At 34.4% G+C, this 19368-nt stretch overlaps 1 protein-coding gene across 1 annotated transcript in view; it reads left to right on the top strand.

The window, feature by feature from the left end:
- The window catches only part of LOC138702979 (LON peptidase N-terminal domain and RING finger protein 3), a 150976-nt gene that overhangs the window by 126340 nt on the left and 5268 nt on the right, over positions 1-19368 (top strand). Inside the window, exons 2-8 of the mRNA XM_069830428.1 lie at positions 2735-2853; positions 4865-5167; positions 7326-7440; positions 8592-8788; positions 10780-11063; positions 12099-12283; positions 15573-15769. Coding sequence (XP_069686529.1) covers positions 2735-2853; positions 4865-5167; positions 7326-7440; positions 8592-8788; positions 10780-11063; positions 12099-12283; positions 15573-15769 — 1400 coding nt within the window. The remainder of the gene's footprint in view (positions 1-2734; positions 2854-4864; positions 5168-7325; positions 7441-8591; positions 8789-10779; positions 11064-12098; positions 12284-15572; positions 15770-19368) is intronic.

Genomic DNA, 19368 nt, shown 5'->3' with positions numbered 1-19368 from the left:
CGAGAAATTGCGTAACTAGCCAATAATATTCTATCACATTGTCTACGTTTATTTTCTTGAATATTCTGGCGTTTATCAAGATTACTTAATAGATTTGCACGTTCTCGACCTAAAATAATTTCAGAAAATCATATTTCGTTTTCTACGCACATTTGATTTTTTTATATAAATTTCTTTTGGAAATAATACGTACAAACAACATTTAATTCCTCGTACCTTTTAATGCAGCGTGTTTAAGGTATAATGTCGTATTTAGTATACTACGCAAATGTTAAGATCATAAATTTTCTTCGGAATAGTACGAAAAATAACATTTAATTTGTCTTACCTTCTAATTCAGCATGTTCTTTATGACATAAGGAGTAATGTCGTTGTATATTAAATTTATTAATGCCTAATAGGATTTTCGAGCATAACGTACATCGTATGTTCTCCCCTTCTAAACAGCAAAAAAAACTCTTCCTCCCATTTCTCATGAAATAATCGTTTTCTAACGCGTACACACTGCTTTGATAATGCCATTATGCCATCACTGATATTGCTTATGAAACTGATATAGAACCTGCCCACGCCTAGGAGCTGCGTGAGGGAGGGACGGGGACTGTGAAGGTGATATCACTCAGAGCGATAAGCTCTGTAAAGGTCAGTGAGGCAAAAATTCTCAAGTGAGGCACGATGTCCATCTCTATTCTATATAGATAGAAGGAAATAATGGAAAGAAATTCAATACGATAGGATAAAGTTTAGGAATGTAGGGGAGAAAGAAGTGAGGGAGGACATGAGAGGATGGGAGAAGAGACTATGAGATGATATAAGAAGAGACAAGGGAGCTGAGAGGAGGGGAAAGAATAATTGAATACACCAGGATAAATGTAGCTAGAAGCGCTTTAAATATGTATATTATTCCTGACCGCTTGGCAGTGTTGGGTCCATTGCACCTACATCAAAAGGCGGAGTTAGTATAACAGTGCTGTAAGTGAGAAATTAGAATAAAATTGAGCACAAAGAAAGAATGATTGACGGAGAGTAAAGAAAGAGAGAACGAAAGAAAATTAAAGAATACAGGGAAAAAAATGATAGGAGATCCATTTATATATTTATTTTTTTATTGTATTATCCGATTATATGCAAATAACCATAGTTACTTGTTAGATAATGCCCTTTGCTTGTTTACTTACAAGTAGATTACACAGTACTCAATAGATGGTAGCACGTACGCTTTGACATGTGCAGCATCTAGCGAAGACTTATTAAACTTTGTGTCACTCTTAAAATGTTAAATTTTCTCATCAATTGTACTTCGAACAAAGACGTACTCACGTTAAAAGAAGAAAAATGTAAGTCAGGAAAAAATGAAATAATAAGAAAAGGAGCAAAGGAAAGTGGAGGGGAAATGAAGAGAACAACATTTTCACTTCAACCCTTATTGGTTCATTGCGTCCTCCAACTGTTCACTATTAGCATTCTCGTTATGAAACGAACCTTCAAAGTCGTGTAATGTAACTTGATTTTTTATAGCTTCATATTTTTGACATATAATGTCTATATTCGACCTACATTAATAGAAAAATGAAAGGCTTTTGTGAAACGAAAATTCGACTTCGGTTGCCATGGAAATGTTTGTCATATCGGATAAACTCAACAATGTGAACGATTTTCATACACAACATAATTTTATTATATACACACGAAACAGATGCGTGCACAATACATGCGTAACTGTAGAAAATTAATACAAGGTTGGTGTTATCCGTATACAGATGGAAAAAATAACAATAATATTTACGGGGTATTCCAATGTGCTTATATACAGCTTAATATCAGTTAAGTGTTAGTTGTCTGTAGTTTAAAAACAATTTCTTACTTTGCCTCTTAATAGTACATTCTGTTTAATGCATTATTATTATTATTATTATTATTATTATTATTATTATTATTATTATTATTATTCCCTCCTAATTCCTATATAGACGTTACACATAATAATTGGGATTTCCTCAAATCTCCTGTCTAAAGAAGTTAATTAAAGTTGTTCTTTATTGCAGCAATTGTAACTTTTGAAGAAAATTTATAGAATTTACTCGTATGTAATTAATAGTGTTTTTACCTCTGATGGAGGCCCTGGCTAACATACCTATTATCAGGCAATAGGCCTACATCTCGTTTGAAGATATGTGTCAGAGGAAGAACAGTTGAAAACTGTGATTCCAAAACGCGTTAAGTCCATTTTTATGCATGGACTGGACTAGTTTTTTATCCACCGGTCTACGGAATGAGCGAATTTTCAAGTTACATACACAATAACACACATTTTTAGACAAGGATTGGCGTTGTATTGGAAGAAAACAAGCTTAAAATACAATGATAGAAGTCTCAAACATAATCACATAGGCTATAATATGTATAAATCTTAAAAATGGCCAAATGGACTAGCGAGTTTTTGAATTACACTCTTCAATTATTGTTGCATATCTTAAGTCTGATTAGTGAAGCTATTATCAGCGATATATGCAATGGAGAGGGAAAGGAACTGGCCACTCTACCCCACTATCTCCTGGCTTAATTGCCTCATTAATGATGTTTCATTGGTTCACTTTTGAGGTTCCAAGAAGTCTTCAGATTATTGACTAAATATAGGTCTACATAATAGTGTCTTATATTTCGTAATTTATTCTATTCAGCGTGTCTTTATGATAACGTCAGAGAAGTAAGCTGTTTTCTCTTTTTTCCACAGCTCCCAACAATCATCTACTCCTGAGTAGTCGATCCCACGCTCTTTTCCGACTGAACAGATTCCAAGCAGCTCTAGAAGATGCTGAATCAGCTGTTAGACTGTGTCCGTCGTGGGGGAAAGTAAGTAAAATATTCTTAGACTTCTTAATTTTGTTTATGGTGTAATCTGAATTATATAGCCTATATAATATATTTGGAGTATTATTTATTTGCTTGCAAATCTGGCATTTAAATTGATTTTATTTAGCCGATCCTGGACTAAACACAGATTCAACCAAACCCGTTCTGTGTAAACTACAGATTCTACTGACCAAATCCATCCTTCAGGTATTAATGTCAGATTCCATAAAATCCATGCTGTTCACATTATACATTATAAAAGTCGTGTGTATAGGCTACTACAGACTCAACCAAATTCATCCTATGTGAACAACAAATTCGGCTAAATCAATTCAGTATGAATTTCCTATTCGAATAAATCCATTCTATATTAATGTACATACTAAAGACTCGAACAAATCCATCTTGTATGAACTACAGACTCGACCAAATTCGGTATGAATTTTCTATTCGATTAAACTCATATTGTGTATACTAAAGGTTCAACCAAATGCGTCCTGTTTAAATTATGGGCTCGACAAAACCCACCATAAACAATATTTATACGATGCAAAATACAGACTCGACATAATCCTTCCTGTATAAACTACATATTTGACCAAATCCACCCTGAACAAATACAGACTCGACCAAATGCAGTCTATACAAAACAGATTAGACCAAGTCCATCCTGTATTGTACAAAATATAGACTCGCCCAAATCCATCCTGTATAAAATACAGATTCGATATAATTCTTCCTGTATAAACTATGGAGTCGACCAAATCCATCCTGTACAAAATAGACTCGACTAAATCCATCCCGTAGTTATAAAATACAGATTCGACCAAATCTCTTCTGTACAAAATACAGACTTTGACCAAATCCATCCCGTACAAAATACAGACTCGACCAAATATAACCTGTACAAACTTCAAACTCGACCAAATGCGGCCTGTACAAAATACAGATTCGACCAAATGCGGCCTGTACAAAATACAGATTCGATCAAATGCAGCCTGTACAAAAGACTCGATTAAATCTGTCCTGTAAAAAAGAGAAACTCGAGCAAATGCGGCCTGTACAAAATACAGACTCGACAAAATGCACTCTGTACAAAATACAGACTCGATTAAATCTATCCTGTAAAAGTGGAGACTCGAGCAAATGCGGCCTGTACAAAATACAGACTCGATTAAATCTGTCCTGTAAAAAAGAGAAACTCGAGCAAAGGCGGCCTGTACAAAATACAGACTCGATTAAATCTATCCTGTAAAAAAGAGAAACTCGAGCAAATGCGGATTGTACAAATACAGACTCGATTAAATCTAGCCTGTAAAAAAGAGAGACTCGAGCAAAGGCGGCCTGTACAAAATACAGACTCGATTAAATCTGTCCTGTAAAAAAGAGAAACTCGAGCAAAGACGGCCTGTACAAAATACAGACTCGATTAAATCTAGCCTGTAAAAAAGAGAGACTCGAGCAAAGGCGGCCTGTACAAAATACAGACTCGATTAAATCTAGCCTGTAAAAAAGAGAGACTCGAGCAAAGGCGGCCTGTACAAAATACAGACTCGATTAAATCTAGCCTGTAAAAAAGAGAAACTCGAGCAAAGGCGGCCTGTACAAAATACAGACTCGATTAAATCTGTCCTGTAAAAAAGAGAAACTCGAGCAAATGCGGCCTGTACAAAATACAGACTCGACCAAATGCAGCCTGTATAAAATACAGATTCGATTAAATCTGTCCTGTAAAAAGAAACTCGAGCAAATGTGCCCTGTACAAAATACAGACTCGACCAAATGCAGCCTGTACAAAATACAGATTCGATCAAATTCACTCTATAAGAAATACAGACTCGACAGGCTTTCTGTATAAAGTGTGGATTCGATCAAATCCATCGTATATGCTACAAATTCAATCAAACTTATTCTGTACAAACTGTAGACTCTCAAAACCCCCTTTAAAGTCGGTAATTAAATTTTGATCAACTTGTACCAGTTTTAAGACATAGCTGCTGTTGTGTTGCAGGGCCACTACCACCGAGGCATGGCGCTGGGCGCGCTGGGCAGGCACGAGGAGGCGCTGCTCTCGTTCTCGCTGTGCGTGGCTCTGCACCACGACATGGGCACCGTGCGCCACGAAATAACGCGCACCCTTCACCGCCTTCTGGTGGGCGCCCCCTCTGGGTTCCGAACCCGCTGCCATTCACTCGGAGTCCCAGCCCCGTACTCACTCCAGGGGCGAAGACCTCGCTTCCTTGCCGCATCTTATCCTACTCTCAACTCCAGCGACTGTGAGGACAGTTCCAGTGGGGAAGAAGATTTCATGCAGGTAGCTTTTTTAATTATTTTTACGTATTTCAATTTATTTTTTTTAGTTTCTATTATAAAGATGGCACAGTTTCTATTAGTCACAAATGCAAAATGTGATGCTCTTTTACTTTCGTATTACATAATGTATAAGGGGAAGTAATTTGCTGCTGAGAAAACCTCGATTTCGATACTTTCGTGGCAATGCATGTTTTCAACATCCGTAATAACGAAAAATTGGCCTCGAGCATTCTGTCTATGATACACAGGGTGATTTACGAGGATTTACCGTCACTTACGGAGCTTATTTCCGAAGACATTCTGATAAAAAAGTCACATTTTGAAAGTTACATTAACCCTGCATTACTCAGGTGGGGTGTGGTAAACCCCGGTGCGTATATTACAACGAAAATCTAAGAGATGGAGCTAGTGTGTACTATGTGCATCTGTATACCTTTCAATCACATCCAGAAGAGTTCACTTAAGAAATTGTTTAAGTGAACTAAGAATAGTATATTTAATTGCGTTTATCTGATTTCTGAAACTTGCGGAAAAATATATTAGTTATTTAAAATGGGGTTTGTGAAACCCCACCTGAGGAATGGTGAGAATATTTATAACATGAGTAACGCAGGGTTAATTTGAAGTTGTTAGTAAAATACCTTTTTTCTTTACTTTTACGGGTAAAAAATATTACAAGTAGAGAATAAACTATTCAGAAGTGTCATTTATTTAATTGGCTAGTGTTCTGAAGCTAAAAATGTGCTGTTAATTGCTTTGTACAAATTTTGTTTTTCAAATTTTAACTAAAAATGACATCATTCTTACGCACTTACCACAAAAATTGTTACAAATTATACGACTTTAGGAACTTGATTCTTTACAGTTTAATTACGCATCCTAATGTATAGTCTTAAAGAATTTACAAAGACTGACGTGATTTGTAAAAATTGTTACCATAAATGCGTAAGAAAATGTAATTTTGTAGTTAAAAATTTAAAAAAAAAATCAGTACGAAGCAACTGTGGAATTCATAACGCATTTTTAGCTTCAAAATTCTAGCTAATTAAAGAAATGATACTCCTGAATAGTTCATTCTTTATCTCTAATATACGCTTAAAACTCAAGAATAATGTATTTTACAAACAATTTCAAATTAGTTGTAATTCTGAAAATATTGAGATTAGGAGAAATTTTTAAATAACATTTTCTTGCTAAGAATGTCTTCGGAAATAACCTCCGTAAGAGACGGTAAATCCTCGTGAATCACCCTGTATACAGTAATTTCTCCAAACTATTGGACAAATTTTGTACTTATTTATTATCTACTAATCAGTTTCTCCGGGAATTATGCACATGAATTATTTTAAATTTCGGATAAAAAAATCTTGGCTGTATTAAGGATACATGGTACGTAGAATACGTCACCCAAACTTGGGAATTAAACTACAGTTGTGTTGGTTTGATTGTTTTTTGTTTCGGTTTGCAAATGAAGAGTAAGGGTCTATGATAAGAGAAGTAATTAATGAAGAGTATGCAATATATTTTGTCTTCATATGAAGCGACGTTCTGAAAAGTCACAGCTCTCTATAAATTTTTCACTATGGCTCACTCAAAGTATATCGTACGTGTCTACTATCACTTTAATATTGCATAACTCGCGATTAGAAATCACACTAGTGATCGAACAGGTCTGTAGCTGCTCTCAATGCCGAGATATTACTGAGAGAGGCTGCACAACACGGATAAATGTTATATAAGCCTACAACTTCTGCTGCCTTATGCCCGTAGCAAGAGGAGGCGGCGTCATTGGGCGTGGTCACAGCAGTTCATGGCCTAACTACTAATAACATTAGGATTCGGCTGTGGCTGCTAGTGGCCCTTGAACTTTGACGTGTACGACAGACGCATTGTGGGAAGCAATGTTTCTGTACGACTTGTGACGTCATGTAGGCCTACGCAGTAGTTTATAGTTCAAGGAAAATAAAGTATAAACGGGCATTATCATTGGCAATATGATGAAATATCTGAATTATTCTGAAACGCGTAAAAAGACTTCAGAAAGAATGTGTAACAATCGTGATATATATTTGTATCTTGTTCCTTATTAAAACGGTGTTTTGGTTTAAGATTCCTTAACGTTTTCTTTTAACACTGATCATAATGGTTCTCTGCTGCAGGTACCACAAAGGCTATCTTCATCTCTAGGTCCAATTACGCCATCAGTTCCACAAGAGAACACAAGACTCCATTCGCTGCTAGACAGAATCTTCCAGGAAGTGGACAAGATTAAAAGTGAGTAATCAGCTTAAGTCACTGTCTACTAAAAGCAATATCTCTAGAGAAAACTATACCGAAGCTGATGATATCATGTCAAAATAAAGCACCGCAACTCTCTCAAAGAAAGCTCTACTGTTTACACGGCTGCCATTCACATCTGATCTACTATACAGGGTGATTCACGAGAATTTACCGTCACTTACGGAGTTTATTTCCGAAGATATTCTGAGCAAAAAATTCATATAAACATTTGTCCTAATCTCAATATTTTCAAAGTTACACTAATTTGAAGTTGTTTGTAAAATACCTTTTTTCTTTAGTTTTAAAGATAAAAGATTATTACAAATAGACAATGAACTATTCAGAAGTGATGAAGAGGTAGAAGAATAATTACGTCACTATGTTTACAACAAAAATAGAACACCACGAACTAAAAAGTGACATTATCATTAGGACAGTCTGTGTCAAAAAATTACTTGTCTGGTGTCTTGGCGAAAATTAAGTCACTGTTCAGTTGTTGCAACTGTTATTTATGTATTGATGTACCGAGATATTGGATCACTGTATAACTTAACAATTATTATTATTATTATTATTATTATTATTATTATTATTATTATGAGTTAAAGTAAGTAATTAAATTATTTATTTAAATACAAATTCACTTAAAGTCATTGGCCTAGTAAATAAATAAAAAATAAAACCAGAATATTTTTTTCTCTTCTGAGCAAAGGCATGTGGAGTTTAGGAAGAGGAAATTAATTCTCTTCTTCGAGCCAGGGATAAGTTTTCCCTAGAAGGAGAATTTTCTTTCCTTCTTCCCCTCCCCCTCCAGCGTTACTTCGAATCTTTGTCTGGATTGTTTACACACTCCCTGTAGATAGTTTTCAGTGCTTTCTGATCATGTATGGGCCAGTCTAAAGGATAATAATAATAATAATAATAATCATCATCATCATCATCATCATCATCATCATCATCATCATCATTGTCTTTCAAATTCTACAATATAATGAGACATATCTTACAAGAAGCTATTTAAAATTGGTTGAAGGAACATGAATATGGCAGATAAACATTCGAATACAATAAGTTATTGTGGAACTGTTTCCCCATCCATAGCTACTGTTCCCGCAACTGATTTGACAACCCTGTTTCTGGCGCAGGGTTGGATATGAAGGTGTTGGAGCTACCTGTGAACCCAGCCCTGGTGGACCAGACAGATTTCGACTGTGTGCTGTGTTGTCGCATGCTGTGGCAGCCCGTCACAACACCCTGTGGACACACCTACTGCTGGATGTGCCTGGACCGCTGCCTAGACTACAGCTTCGCCTGCCCTCTTTGCATGACTTCCCTAGCTGATGTGAGTACCAATACAGTTCACTTAACATGACTGACAAATCTCCAGACTCTTTCATACGTAGTTTTCCACATATAGAAAAGACCATTGGAATTAGGGACTCACTGTCACCATAGAGACAAACGGAGATATTATTATTATTATTATTTCCTATTTTCTGCCTTACTCTTTGTCTCCTCATATGATCCATGTATCTTAATGTCGTCTGTCATCTGATATCTTCTTCTGCCCTGGACTCTTCTTCCATTCACCATTCCTCCGAGTGCAACCTTCAGAAGGCAGTTTCTTCTCAGCCAATGACTCAACCAATTCCTTTTCCTCTTTCTGATCAGTTTCAGTATCATTCTTTTTTCACCCACTTTTTCCAACACAGCTTCATTTCTTATTCTGTGTGTCCACTCCACATGTTCCATTCTTTTCCATATCCATATTTCAAAAGCTTCTATTTACGTCGTCGTAATGTCCATGTTTCTGCTCCATACAGTGCCAGACTCCATATAAAGCACTTCACTAGTCTCTTTCTTAGTTCTTTTTCCAGAGATCCGCAGAAGATGCTCCTTTTTCTAATAAAAGCTTCCTTGGCCATTGTTATCATCTTTTTTTTTTTAGTTGGTTATTTAACGACGCTGTATCAACTACGAGGTTATTTAGCGTCGATGAGATTGGTGATAGCGAGATGGCATTTGGCGAGATGGGGCCGAGGATTCGCCATACCTGGCATTCACCTTACGGTTGGGGAAAACCTCGGAAAAACCCAACCAGGTAATCAGCCCAAGCGGGGATCGAACCCGCGCCCGAGCGCAACTTCAGACCGGCAGGCAAGCGCCGTAACCGACTGAGCCACGCCGGTGGCTCATCATCTTTTTGTCTTCCTGGCAGCAGCTCATGTCCACTTGCTCTACTGCCTCATTTAGAATTCGCAAGTTTAGCTTCTTTTTCTTTCTATAGCCATGGTCTTCGTCCTGTATGCATTTATCTTCATTCCATACTGCTCACAGTAGCTCCAGTAGCATATTCCTTAGTACCATCTCCTCTTCTGCTAATAACGCCATATCATCAGCAAATCTTATGCACTTTATTTTTCTTCCTCCTACTATCACTCCTCACACGTTCTGAAACCAGTTCTTTAATAAATCCTCCAATAGATATTGAACAGTGTAGGTAATAAAGGGCATCTTTGTCGTACTCCTCTCCCTATTTCACTTCCTTCTGACATTTCTGCTTCTATCCTGACTTTGACTCGTTATTTCATATAAAGGTTACTGAACAGCCTCCTCTCTTTCCAATCCACAACAATTTTCTTTAGGATCCCCATCAGTTATATATTATTTATGTCATGTCATGTCATATCATATTATATCATATATCATATTATATATCACATCATATCATATCATATTATCATATCATATCATATCATATCATATCATATCATATCATATCATATCATATCATATTGTGTCATATCATATCATAGCATATCATATCATATCGCATTTAAAATATAATAATGTAGAAATACACTTTTTCACAAATTTATTTCTAATAATATGCAGTTGGGATGGAGGAAAAAATTTTCATCTCTGGTTAGGATGAGCTGTATTTAGGTAGAGTAAAATATAATGTTTCATAATGATGAGGAAATATCCCTCACCACCCCCAATACCCACACTGGTCATATGTTTTCATACAAAAAATGCATACTGGTATAATTTTCATACAAAGTTGCATACTTACACGAGAATTATAACTATTTCCATATGAAAATTAAAAGTACGTACTTCATACGTACACAAAATTTTCACACAAAATTTCGATATTCGTATTAAAAAGTTACATACTTTCATATGAAAGCTCAAATATTTTATTGTAAAACTTACATAAACTGTAAGTACTGATATTTCCATTTGAAAGTTAAGTAGTTTCACACAAATGCTACGGGTATCTTAACAAATAAACAATAGCAATAAAGGCATTAATTTGTATTGCTGCAGTACTTGGCAACGAACCAGAAGGCAGTGACAGAAGTGGTTGAGCACTCACTGAGGCTGCTACTTCCGGCCGAGTACCTGGCACGCGAGGTGATCCACCACCAGGAGCTGTCGGAGCTGGCACAGCTGTGGGGCGGCCAGGTGCCCGTGTTCGTGTGCACTACTGGGTTCCCCGGCGTGCCCTGCCCCCTCTTCGTGTACGAGCCTCGCTACAGAGTCATGATGAGGCACTGTGCAGAAGCTGGCACCCGCGAGTTTGGAATTGTTGCCTGTTTGGCAAACAAAAGGTAACAACATACACACGTCAGTGCCAATATAATATTCCGTCCTTCTCCTCTTTTCCTTCGTCGTATTATTCTCATTTTCCGCTTCCCTCTCTTTTTCATACATACTTCTGTTCCCTCCTTTCTCTTCTCTATTCTTTTTATACTTTCTCTTCATGATCTCTACTCTCTTGTTTTCTCTCTCATTCTTTCCTCTCCTCTTTTACCCCACCCCATCCATTTTCTTCTCTTCTCTTCTCTTCTCTTCTCTTCTCTTCTCTTCTCTTCTCTTCTCTTCTCTTCTCTTCTCTTCTCTTCTCACTTCTCATCTTATCTTCTCTTCTCACTTCTCATCTTATCTTCTCTTCTCACATCTCATCTTCTCTTCTCACATCTCATCTTCTCTTCTCACATCTCATTTTCTCTTCTCACATCACATATTTTCTTCTCTTCTCACATCTCATCTTTTCTTCTCTTCTCACATATCATCTTTTCTTCTCTTCTCACATCTCATCTTCCCTTACTTACTCTGTTCTTCCCTCTCTCCTCTCATCCTCTCCATTCCCTCTCCTGTTTTCTCCTCTATCATCCTCTTTTCTCTCTCTTTTCTTTTCATTGTAGTGTTCTTCTTTCTTATCTTTTAATTTCTTTTGCGCTTCCTGTTCCACTCTTTCTTATTATAACATCTACTCCTTATACTCCCCCTCGCCCATTTTGTCCTCCATTTCTTTTTCTTTGGCTTAATGAAACATAATATTTATAAATTGCATAACCAATCACTCTCCTATTGTAGAACTCTAAGCAGGCAGCGGGATTTCCAACATACATTCCAATCCTGTCCATATATTTACTAACACTACAGTGTCCTCCTTGCAAGTCCATCACAGTGATTTGGTTAAGTCATCCCTTGCCTGTTAAAACAAGAAACTAACTAATTATAAATATAAAGTAAACCTGTTAAAGTAATTGTAGCACCTGTCTCAACTGCTGGGAATTAAAACATATCTTAGAAATGTATTTGTTGTTGCTGCAAGTCTGAGTTGGACTTTTTCTCCACAGTTACGCAGAGTTTGGGACAATGCTGGAGATTAGAGACTGGATACTGCTTGACAACGGATGTTCCATCCTCACTACAGTGGGCATTCGTCGATTCCACGTGTTGACACGAGGGGAGAGGGATGGATATGACACGGCGAAGGTGGAATACTTTCGAGATCAACCTGTACCTGCTGATAGGCTCTCAGGTGAGTTGCCAGAGAGATTTGTGAAGCCTATAGGAATTAAGTTGGTGTTGATTTATTATCTGTTTAAATCGAATAAGATTACTAGTGTGTCAGCAACAACTAATGAAAAATGTTCACGTTTTTAAAATTTGTTTGTTAATTTCCATTGGCATGATCTTGACTTTCATAGCATTCTCCATTTTGCTTTCCAGTACAAGCTTTTAATGTCTTTTAGTCTTTGTTTTTCCATGTTTAAATCATCGCATATCAATAGATGTTCTGCATTTATGACAGAGTTTTGGTCTTTGCATAGCTCATATTTATTGGAATTTACCATGTCAAAACAATGCAGATGGTGTACTAAACAGTCAATATGCCTGACTGTCACATACCGTCTCACTTCTCTCACTGCTCAAGATACAAGTTGATCATTTTGTCACTAAATATTTGTCCTTTTAGAAAGTAATCTTATAGAATTGTGATTATTTGTGTGCTTGTGTGAATTTTTGTGGCATTGTCGAATAACTATTTATATTTTTGTCCATTTTGCCAACTTAGTACTGAATAACTTTAAACAAGAAGTGATATTCTTTCACCATTAAAATGAGTTCAAAGCAGAGTTGTAACAAACTCTCCTTAATTGAGAATTATCCTTCCATTGCTAATATTTTCTCTCTTATTAGATAAACTCAGACGTAATTTTACTATTGACATAAGAAGCTCAAAGACGATTAGTTTTTTACTCTGATTTATCATTCTCCACTATCTGTTCTTATTTTTGGTATCTTCTATTGAAGACCAAAACTCTTCGTAGTACATTGAACACAATCTATCTGACTGTAGATCAATAAATCTTTCTTTCTTTTCTTCCTTTATTTTCTGATTATTTCTTTCATCCTTTTTTTTTCTTTCTTTCTTTCTATATTTTTTCCTTGTATTTTCCTTTCTTTTTTCGTTCTTTCTTTACTTTCTTTACACCTATCATAATTTTCCCCTTCCATGATTTGAGTTATAAAAGGAGAAATTAGAAAGTATATTATTCTAAGAGTGTTGAGGGAAAACAAGGAATGTCCATTTTTTAGCGATTTTATGGTATATAGCGCATTATATATTTGGAAACTGGGACTATGGAACTGTACAGTCACAAAAAATTTAAAAGTAGAAATATCCGTGTAAGGTAATGTTAAACATTTGGCACACTGGTTAAAAATCGGGGATGCACAGGTATTAAAACTTGTTTTTCTCGCTAATTATATTTTTTGACATTCCTTGTTTTCTCCCAGCACCCTTCATTTAGTTGAATTCAATTAACTGTAGTTGGTGAAATTCTATACAATCATTGCTTCATGCAAAAAAATCCAATCTTAGCACCATTTTAAAAAAGATTATGTATGGCTTCTTTCCGCTTCGAATGTGGTAGGTATAGAGTTCACTGTTACAACCAGAAATATAAATATTGTCTGAATAATTTTATCTTCATCATCATCATCATCATCATCCTTCACGAATTAGGCCTTTGTAGACCTGTTTCGGCCCCATCTAGCAGTCTTCTTAACGGTCTTCCTGGTCGACGATGTCCTCTAGGTTTATATTGCATCATAATTTTTGGGATTCTTGAATTTTCCATTCTTCTTACATGATCTAGCCAATTGAATTTGTATCTGGTAATTTTTTCTTCTACTGACTCTACTTCTAATTGTTCTAAAATTTCTTCATTCCTTTTTCGGTCTAAAAGAGTATATCCTGCTGTTCTCCTGAAAAATTTCATTTCCGTTGCTTTAATTCTGTTCATGTCTTTTTTCTTTAATGTCCAAATCTCGCTTCCGTATAGAAGGGTGGGTAATGCTAGTGTATTATATATTTTTATTCTTGTAGATTTTTGTACTAATTTAGCTTTTAATGTATTGTTTATTATTCCTAGAATTTGTGTAAATTTGGTAATTTTCTTGTTCACATCTTTTTTCATTTTGATAAGATATTTCACAACCCAGATAATTGAAATTTTGCACTTGTTCGAGGCATTGGTTATTGTGTATTATCTTACTTCTCACTGGGTCTTGTCCTAAAAATGCCATTACTTTTGATTTTTGTGCTGAAATTTCCATCCCAAAATCTTTTAATATTTCATTTAATGTACCGTATACAATCCTCTTTGTAAATTATCCTCTGAATTGGAAATTATGACTTGATCATCGGCATAGAGTAAGGTATTTAATGTTAGAGCACTGGTTATTTTGATTCCTGATGTGTAGATTTGGTTCCATTTTAAAATAATTTCATTTATATAAATATTAAATAAAGTTGGTGATAGTGGACAACCTTGTCGAACTCCATTATTAACTAATTTTCTTTCGGATAATTTTATCTTTACTGTGTTAACTTTTGCAATTTACCTGGCTGACTAGTTTCGAACTGGTAACCTTCATTGTCCAAAGCAAAAATTAACACAGTAAAGATATCATAAAATTATTCAGTAATTATAAGTGTTAAAAGAGTGTATGAAACAATTACCGTATTTGCTCGCGTGATTTGCGCACTTTTTAATCTATTTTGGCTGTTTGAAAAATTGAGGTGCGTAAAATATGCGAATTCTTAAAATTAGACTTCTTGATCTGGGTTTTATTCAAGTATATAATAATTAAGAATACAGTACTTTTGTCACCTAAGACTACTGATAATCTTGAATTATAAATAATAATTAAATTGGGTATATGATAATCATAATGAATGCAAAGTACATAGCAGACGTAGCATTCTCTGTAGCTAGTCTTTAATTGAGAACATTGTACGAGTTTATAGGCCTATAGGTGGTTGATCGATGCATTCTTTATGTTGCAGTGACAACTACACGATACCTGTTAAACAGCAAAACTTGTCACAGTTAGGGGTAATTTACAAGGACAAGCATCAGTGTTGAAGTAACGTTATGTAGGGTTTCTTTGTGAAGCAGGTAGTTGAGTTGGATACCATGCAATGCAAGTATTGGCAATGGAATTTAGGGAAGGAAAATTCATACTACACTGAAAAAAAAAATTGTACATAAAATGTGTGCGGAAAATACACGAGCAAAATTAAAGTTCAAAATAATCCTTTAAAAATTAGGGTGCGTAAAATATGCGATGGCGCGAAGTACGCGAGCAAATACAGTAATAATAAATATTGAACCTTCTGACAATAATGAGTTTTTTTCATAGTGAGAAAACAGCTTGCATTACTGATTATTTTGAAATATATCCCGGTGATTTAAGTTAAATCAGTGTATTCTCTAAACTTCCATTTGTTAATTAAACTTTTTTTTTCCCTTGAGCAGATCTAAAGGAGTTACATGGTCGAGTTCGTCCAAAGGCATGGGAGTGGTTTAACTCATTGGGGGCGGAGTTGCAGTCTGAAATTGTGAGGGCGTTCGGTCACATGCCAGAACTGGAGGAGGACTGGCCGTCCCTGGCAGATGGACCTGCCTGGACCTGGTGGCTCCTCGCATTTCTTCCACTGAGCCAAGAACTGAAGGTAAAATGACAAAACTGCCCAGTAAACAGATTGCTTATGATTTGCTATCAAAACATCATCTTTATCCTTCTTTTATAAACACATAATAGAGAGAATTAATCTAATTTGAGGATTGTCCAACACGGTATTTTTCAATTTATTTTCGAGCTGAGTTCAGGCAATGCAAATGCTTTTATATAGGATGTGGCAATGGAACGAGAGGTTTTTAGAGCCTTTTTGTAGGACATTGAGCCGAATTAAAAGAAAACACTTATTCTGGAAAGAAGTAGCAGTGAAACCCTTCTTAACTGAACTTCGGTTAACCGAAATTCGGCTTATTGTATTCTATGATGAAAAAGTCATGAAGTTGCAAAATTGATAGTTGAAACTAGTCTAAAACATTAATTTACACATACGAGTATATAAACAGATATGACAACACTGAATAGAATTTCACTCAATGCAAAAGAATAAGCAAAGATGGAATAAGAACCATTTATTTTGTTTTGGCTCCTCGAATTCGATGACTCTCAAGGAGATTTTGAAGATTTCACTTATTCTTGTATGTTGCTGGAATGGTGGTTTAGGCTTTTTCAAGTGTTTCCTGGAAAACATCTGTATTGTCTCTTTACAATGTCCTAAAAGCCTGGTCGAGTGGTAGTTATAGAAATATAAAAAATAATGCAAAATATGATGATTTTTATGAAATATGAGAATTTTATCAAAATATTATGAAATATGAAATTTTTGGCATTAATTGCATTCTACATACCGTGATTCATGAAAATCCTTATTACATACTGCTAACAGGAATGGTTTAGAATATAAAATTTCATATTTTGTCTGTCACTAGTGATAAATAAAGAAAGCCACCGGCGTGGCTCAGTCGGTTAAGGCGCTTGCCTGCCGGTTTGAAGTTGCGCTCAGGCTTGGGTTCAATCCCCGCTTGGGCTGATTACCTGGTTGGGTTTTTTTCCGAGGTTTTCCCTAACCGTAAGGTGAATGCCAGGTAATCTATGGCGAATCCTCGGCCTCATCTCACCAAATACCATCTCGCTATCACCAATTTCATCGACGCTAAATAACCTAGTAGTTGATACAGCGTCGTTAAATAACCAACTAAAAAATTTAAAAATAATAATAATAAATAAGGAACATTAGGGACCTGATATAATATAATATAATATTGTTTTATTAATTCAGTCTAATTGACATATCACAAATATAAAAAGTCAATGACACTTACCCATGTAAGTGATCATTGCGTACTATACAAATATAAAAATAAAAAATTAAGCAAACGTTTTTGCCCTTCGGGCATCATCAGGCTTTTTTACATACAATATCTTGTACATTTTGTCTCTTATTGTGGAACGAATGAATTAATCACAACCTTTTTAATAATAATAATAATAATAATTAAAAAGGTTGTGATTAATTCATTCGTTCCACAATAAGAGACAAAATGTACAAATGTACCTTTTTAATAATAATAATAATAATAATAATAATAATAATAATAATAATAATAATAATAATAATAATAATAATAATTAAAAAGGTTGTGATTAATTCATTCGTTCCACAATAAGAGACAAAATGTACAAATGTACCTTTTTAATAATAATAATAATAATAATAATAATAATAATAATAATAATAATAATAATAATAATAATAATAATAATAATAATAAAAAAGGTTGTGATTAATTTATTCATTCCACAATAAGAGACAAAATGTACAAATGTACCTTTTTAATAATAATAATAATAATAATAATAATAATAATAATAATAATAATAATAATAATTAAAAAGGTTGTGATTAATTCATTCGTTCCACAATAAGAGACAAAATGTACAAATGTACCTTTTTAATAATAATAATAATAATAATAATTAAAAAGGTTGTGATTAATTCATTCGTTCCACAATAAGAGACAAAATGTACAAATGTACCTTTTTAATAATAATAATAATAATAATAATTAAAAAGGTTGTGATTAATTTATTCGTTCCATAATAAGAGACAAAATGTACAAATGTACCTTTTTAATAATAATAATAATAATAATAATAATAATAATAATAATAATAATAATAATAATAATAATAATAATAATTAAAAGGTTGTGATTAATTCATTCGTTCCACAATAAGAGACAAAATGTACAAATGTATCTTTTTAATAATAATAATAATAATAATAATAATAATAATAATAATAATAATAATTAAAAAGGTTGTGATTAATTCATTCGTTCCACAATAAGAGACAAAATGTACAAATGTACCTTTTTAATAATAATAATAATAATACTAATAATAATAATAATAATAATAATAATAATAATAATAATAATAATAATAATAATAATAATTAAAAAGATTGTGATTAATTCATTCGTTCCACAATAAGAGGCAAAATGTACAAGATATTGTATGCAAAAAAGCCTGATGATGCCCGAAGGGCAAAAATGTTTGCTTAATTTTTAATTTTTATATTTGTATAGTACACAATGATCACTTACATGGGTAAGTGTCATTGACTTTTTATATTTGTGATATGTCAATTAGACTGGATTAATAAAACAATATTACATTATATTATATAATCAAGAAATGGATTCAGAACATCTCAAAATCTGTGCGTCAGTGGCTAACCATGAGAATATCTTTGAAAAATATTGGAGTGCAAGAGGTCAAATGACTTTATTGTCAAATGCCTGGCATTAGAAAACAACAACAACAACATCATATTATATCATATTATATTGACTATCTGAACATTTCAACATGCTTTCTAAGATTAGGAACCTGTTTACTTAAACATAATATTTCCCATCTGTCATTAAAATAGTAATAATATACAGTGGCGTAGCGTCAATGTAAGCTAAAAAGCTCAGCTTCCCCAGTTAATAATAATTTCATAATAAACCTGCAGTTTATGAACAAAATTATTTATTAATTTTAATAGAGTTTATATTTATGCGTTAAATATTGTGATGCGGCAGCTCAGGATGATTTGTGATGCAGCAGTAAACAAGAAGCCTGCACACACCAGCTTCCAAGCAGACCGGTTTCTTACACTCATTCTTCTGTGTAACCCACCCCGCAGATTTTCCATCCCTTTCTAACTGAACTACCCTGCTCGCAAGGCACGGAAGAAGCTAGCTTTTACATTGAAAGTTTCCGAGTTATCCCTTTCGTGAGTTGTGTTCAGTTGAAGTGTTAGTGTGCACTGTGGCTGATATAATAAATAATGAGTGAAATAACAGTTCCTGACACCAATTTACTTGAATTTTTAGGACAATTCTATTATCAAGACTGACTTACGAACAAAAGTGCGATTTAAAAGACAAATGACCGTGTCTATTTGTTAGAGATATGTGTAAACCATGAAATCATATTTTACCATTTGAGGTCATGCCTTATTGGTGTTACTTACGAGGTTCCAATCAATCTTCGGACTGCTGACTTGACATTGACTACTATTTATTTTAAGACTATATTTTTGTAATACGTTTTCTCATATGTACGCAAAAGACAACTTGAGTTAGCTTCCCCTGCTCAAAATTTCATGCTACGCCACTGATAATATAATATGTAGAAGAACCT

This window comes from Periplaneta americana, chromosome 7, assembly GCF_040183065.1.
Source record: "Periplaneta americana isolate PAMFEO1 chromosome 7, P.americana_PAMFEO1_priV1, whole genome shotgun sequence".
Classification (NCBI taxonomy): Eukaryota; Metazoa; Arthropoda; class Insecta; order Blattodea; family Blattidae; genus Periplaneta; species Periplaneta americana.
This window is presented reverse-complemented; position numbering and strand designations above follow the sequence as displayed.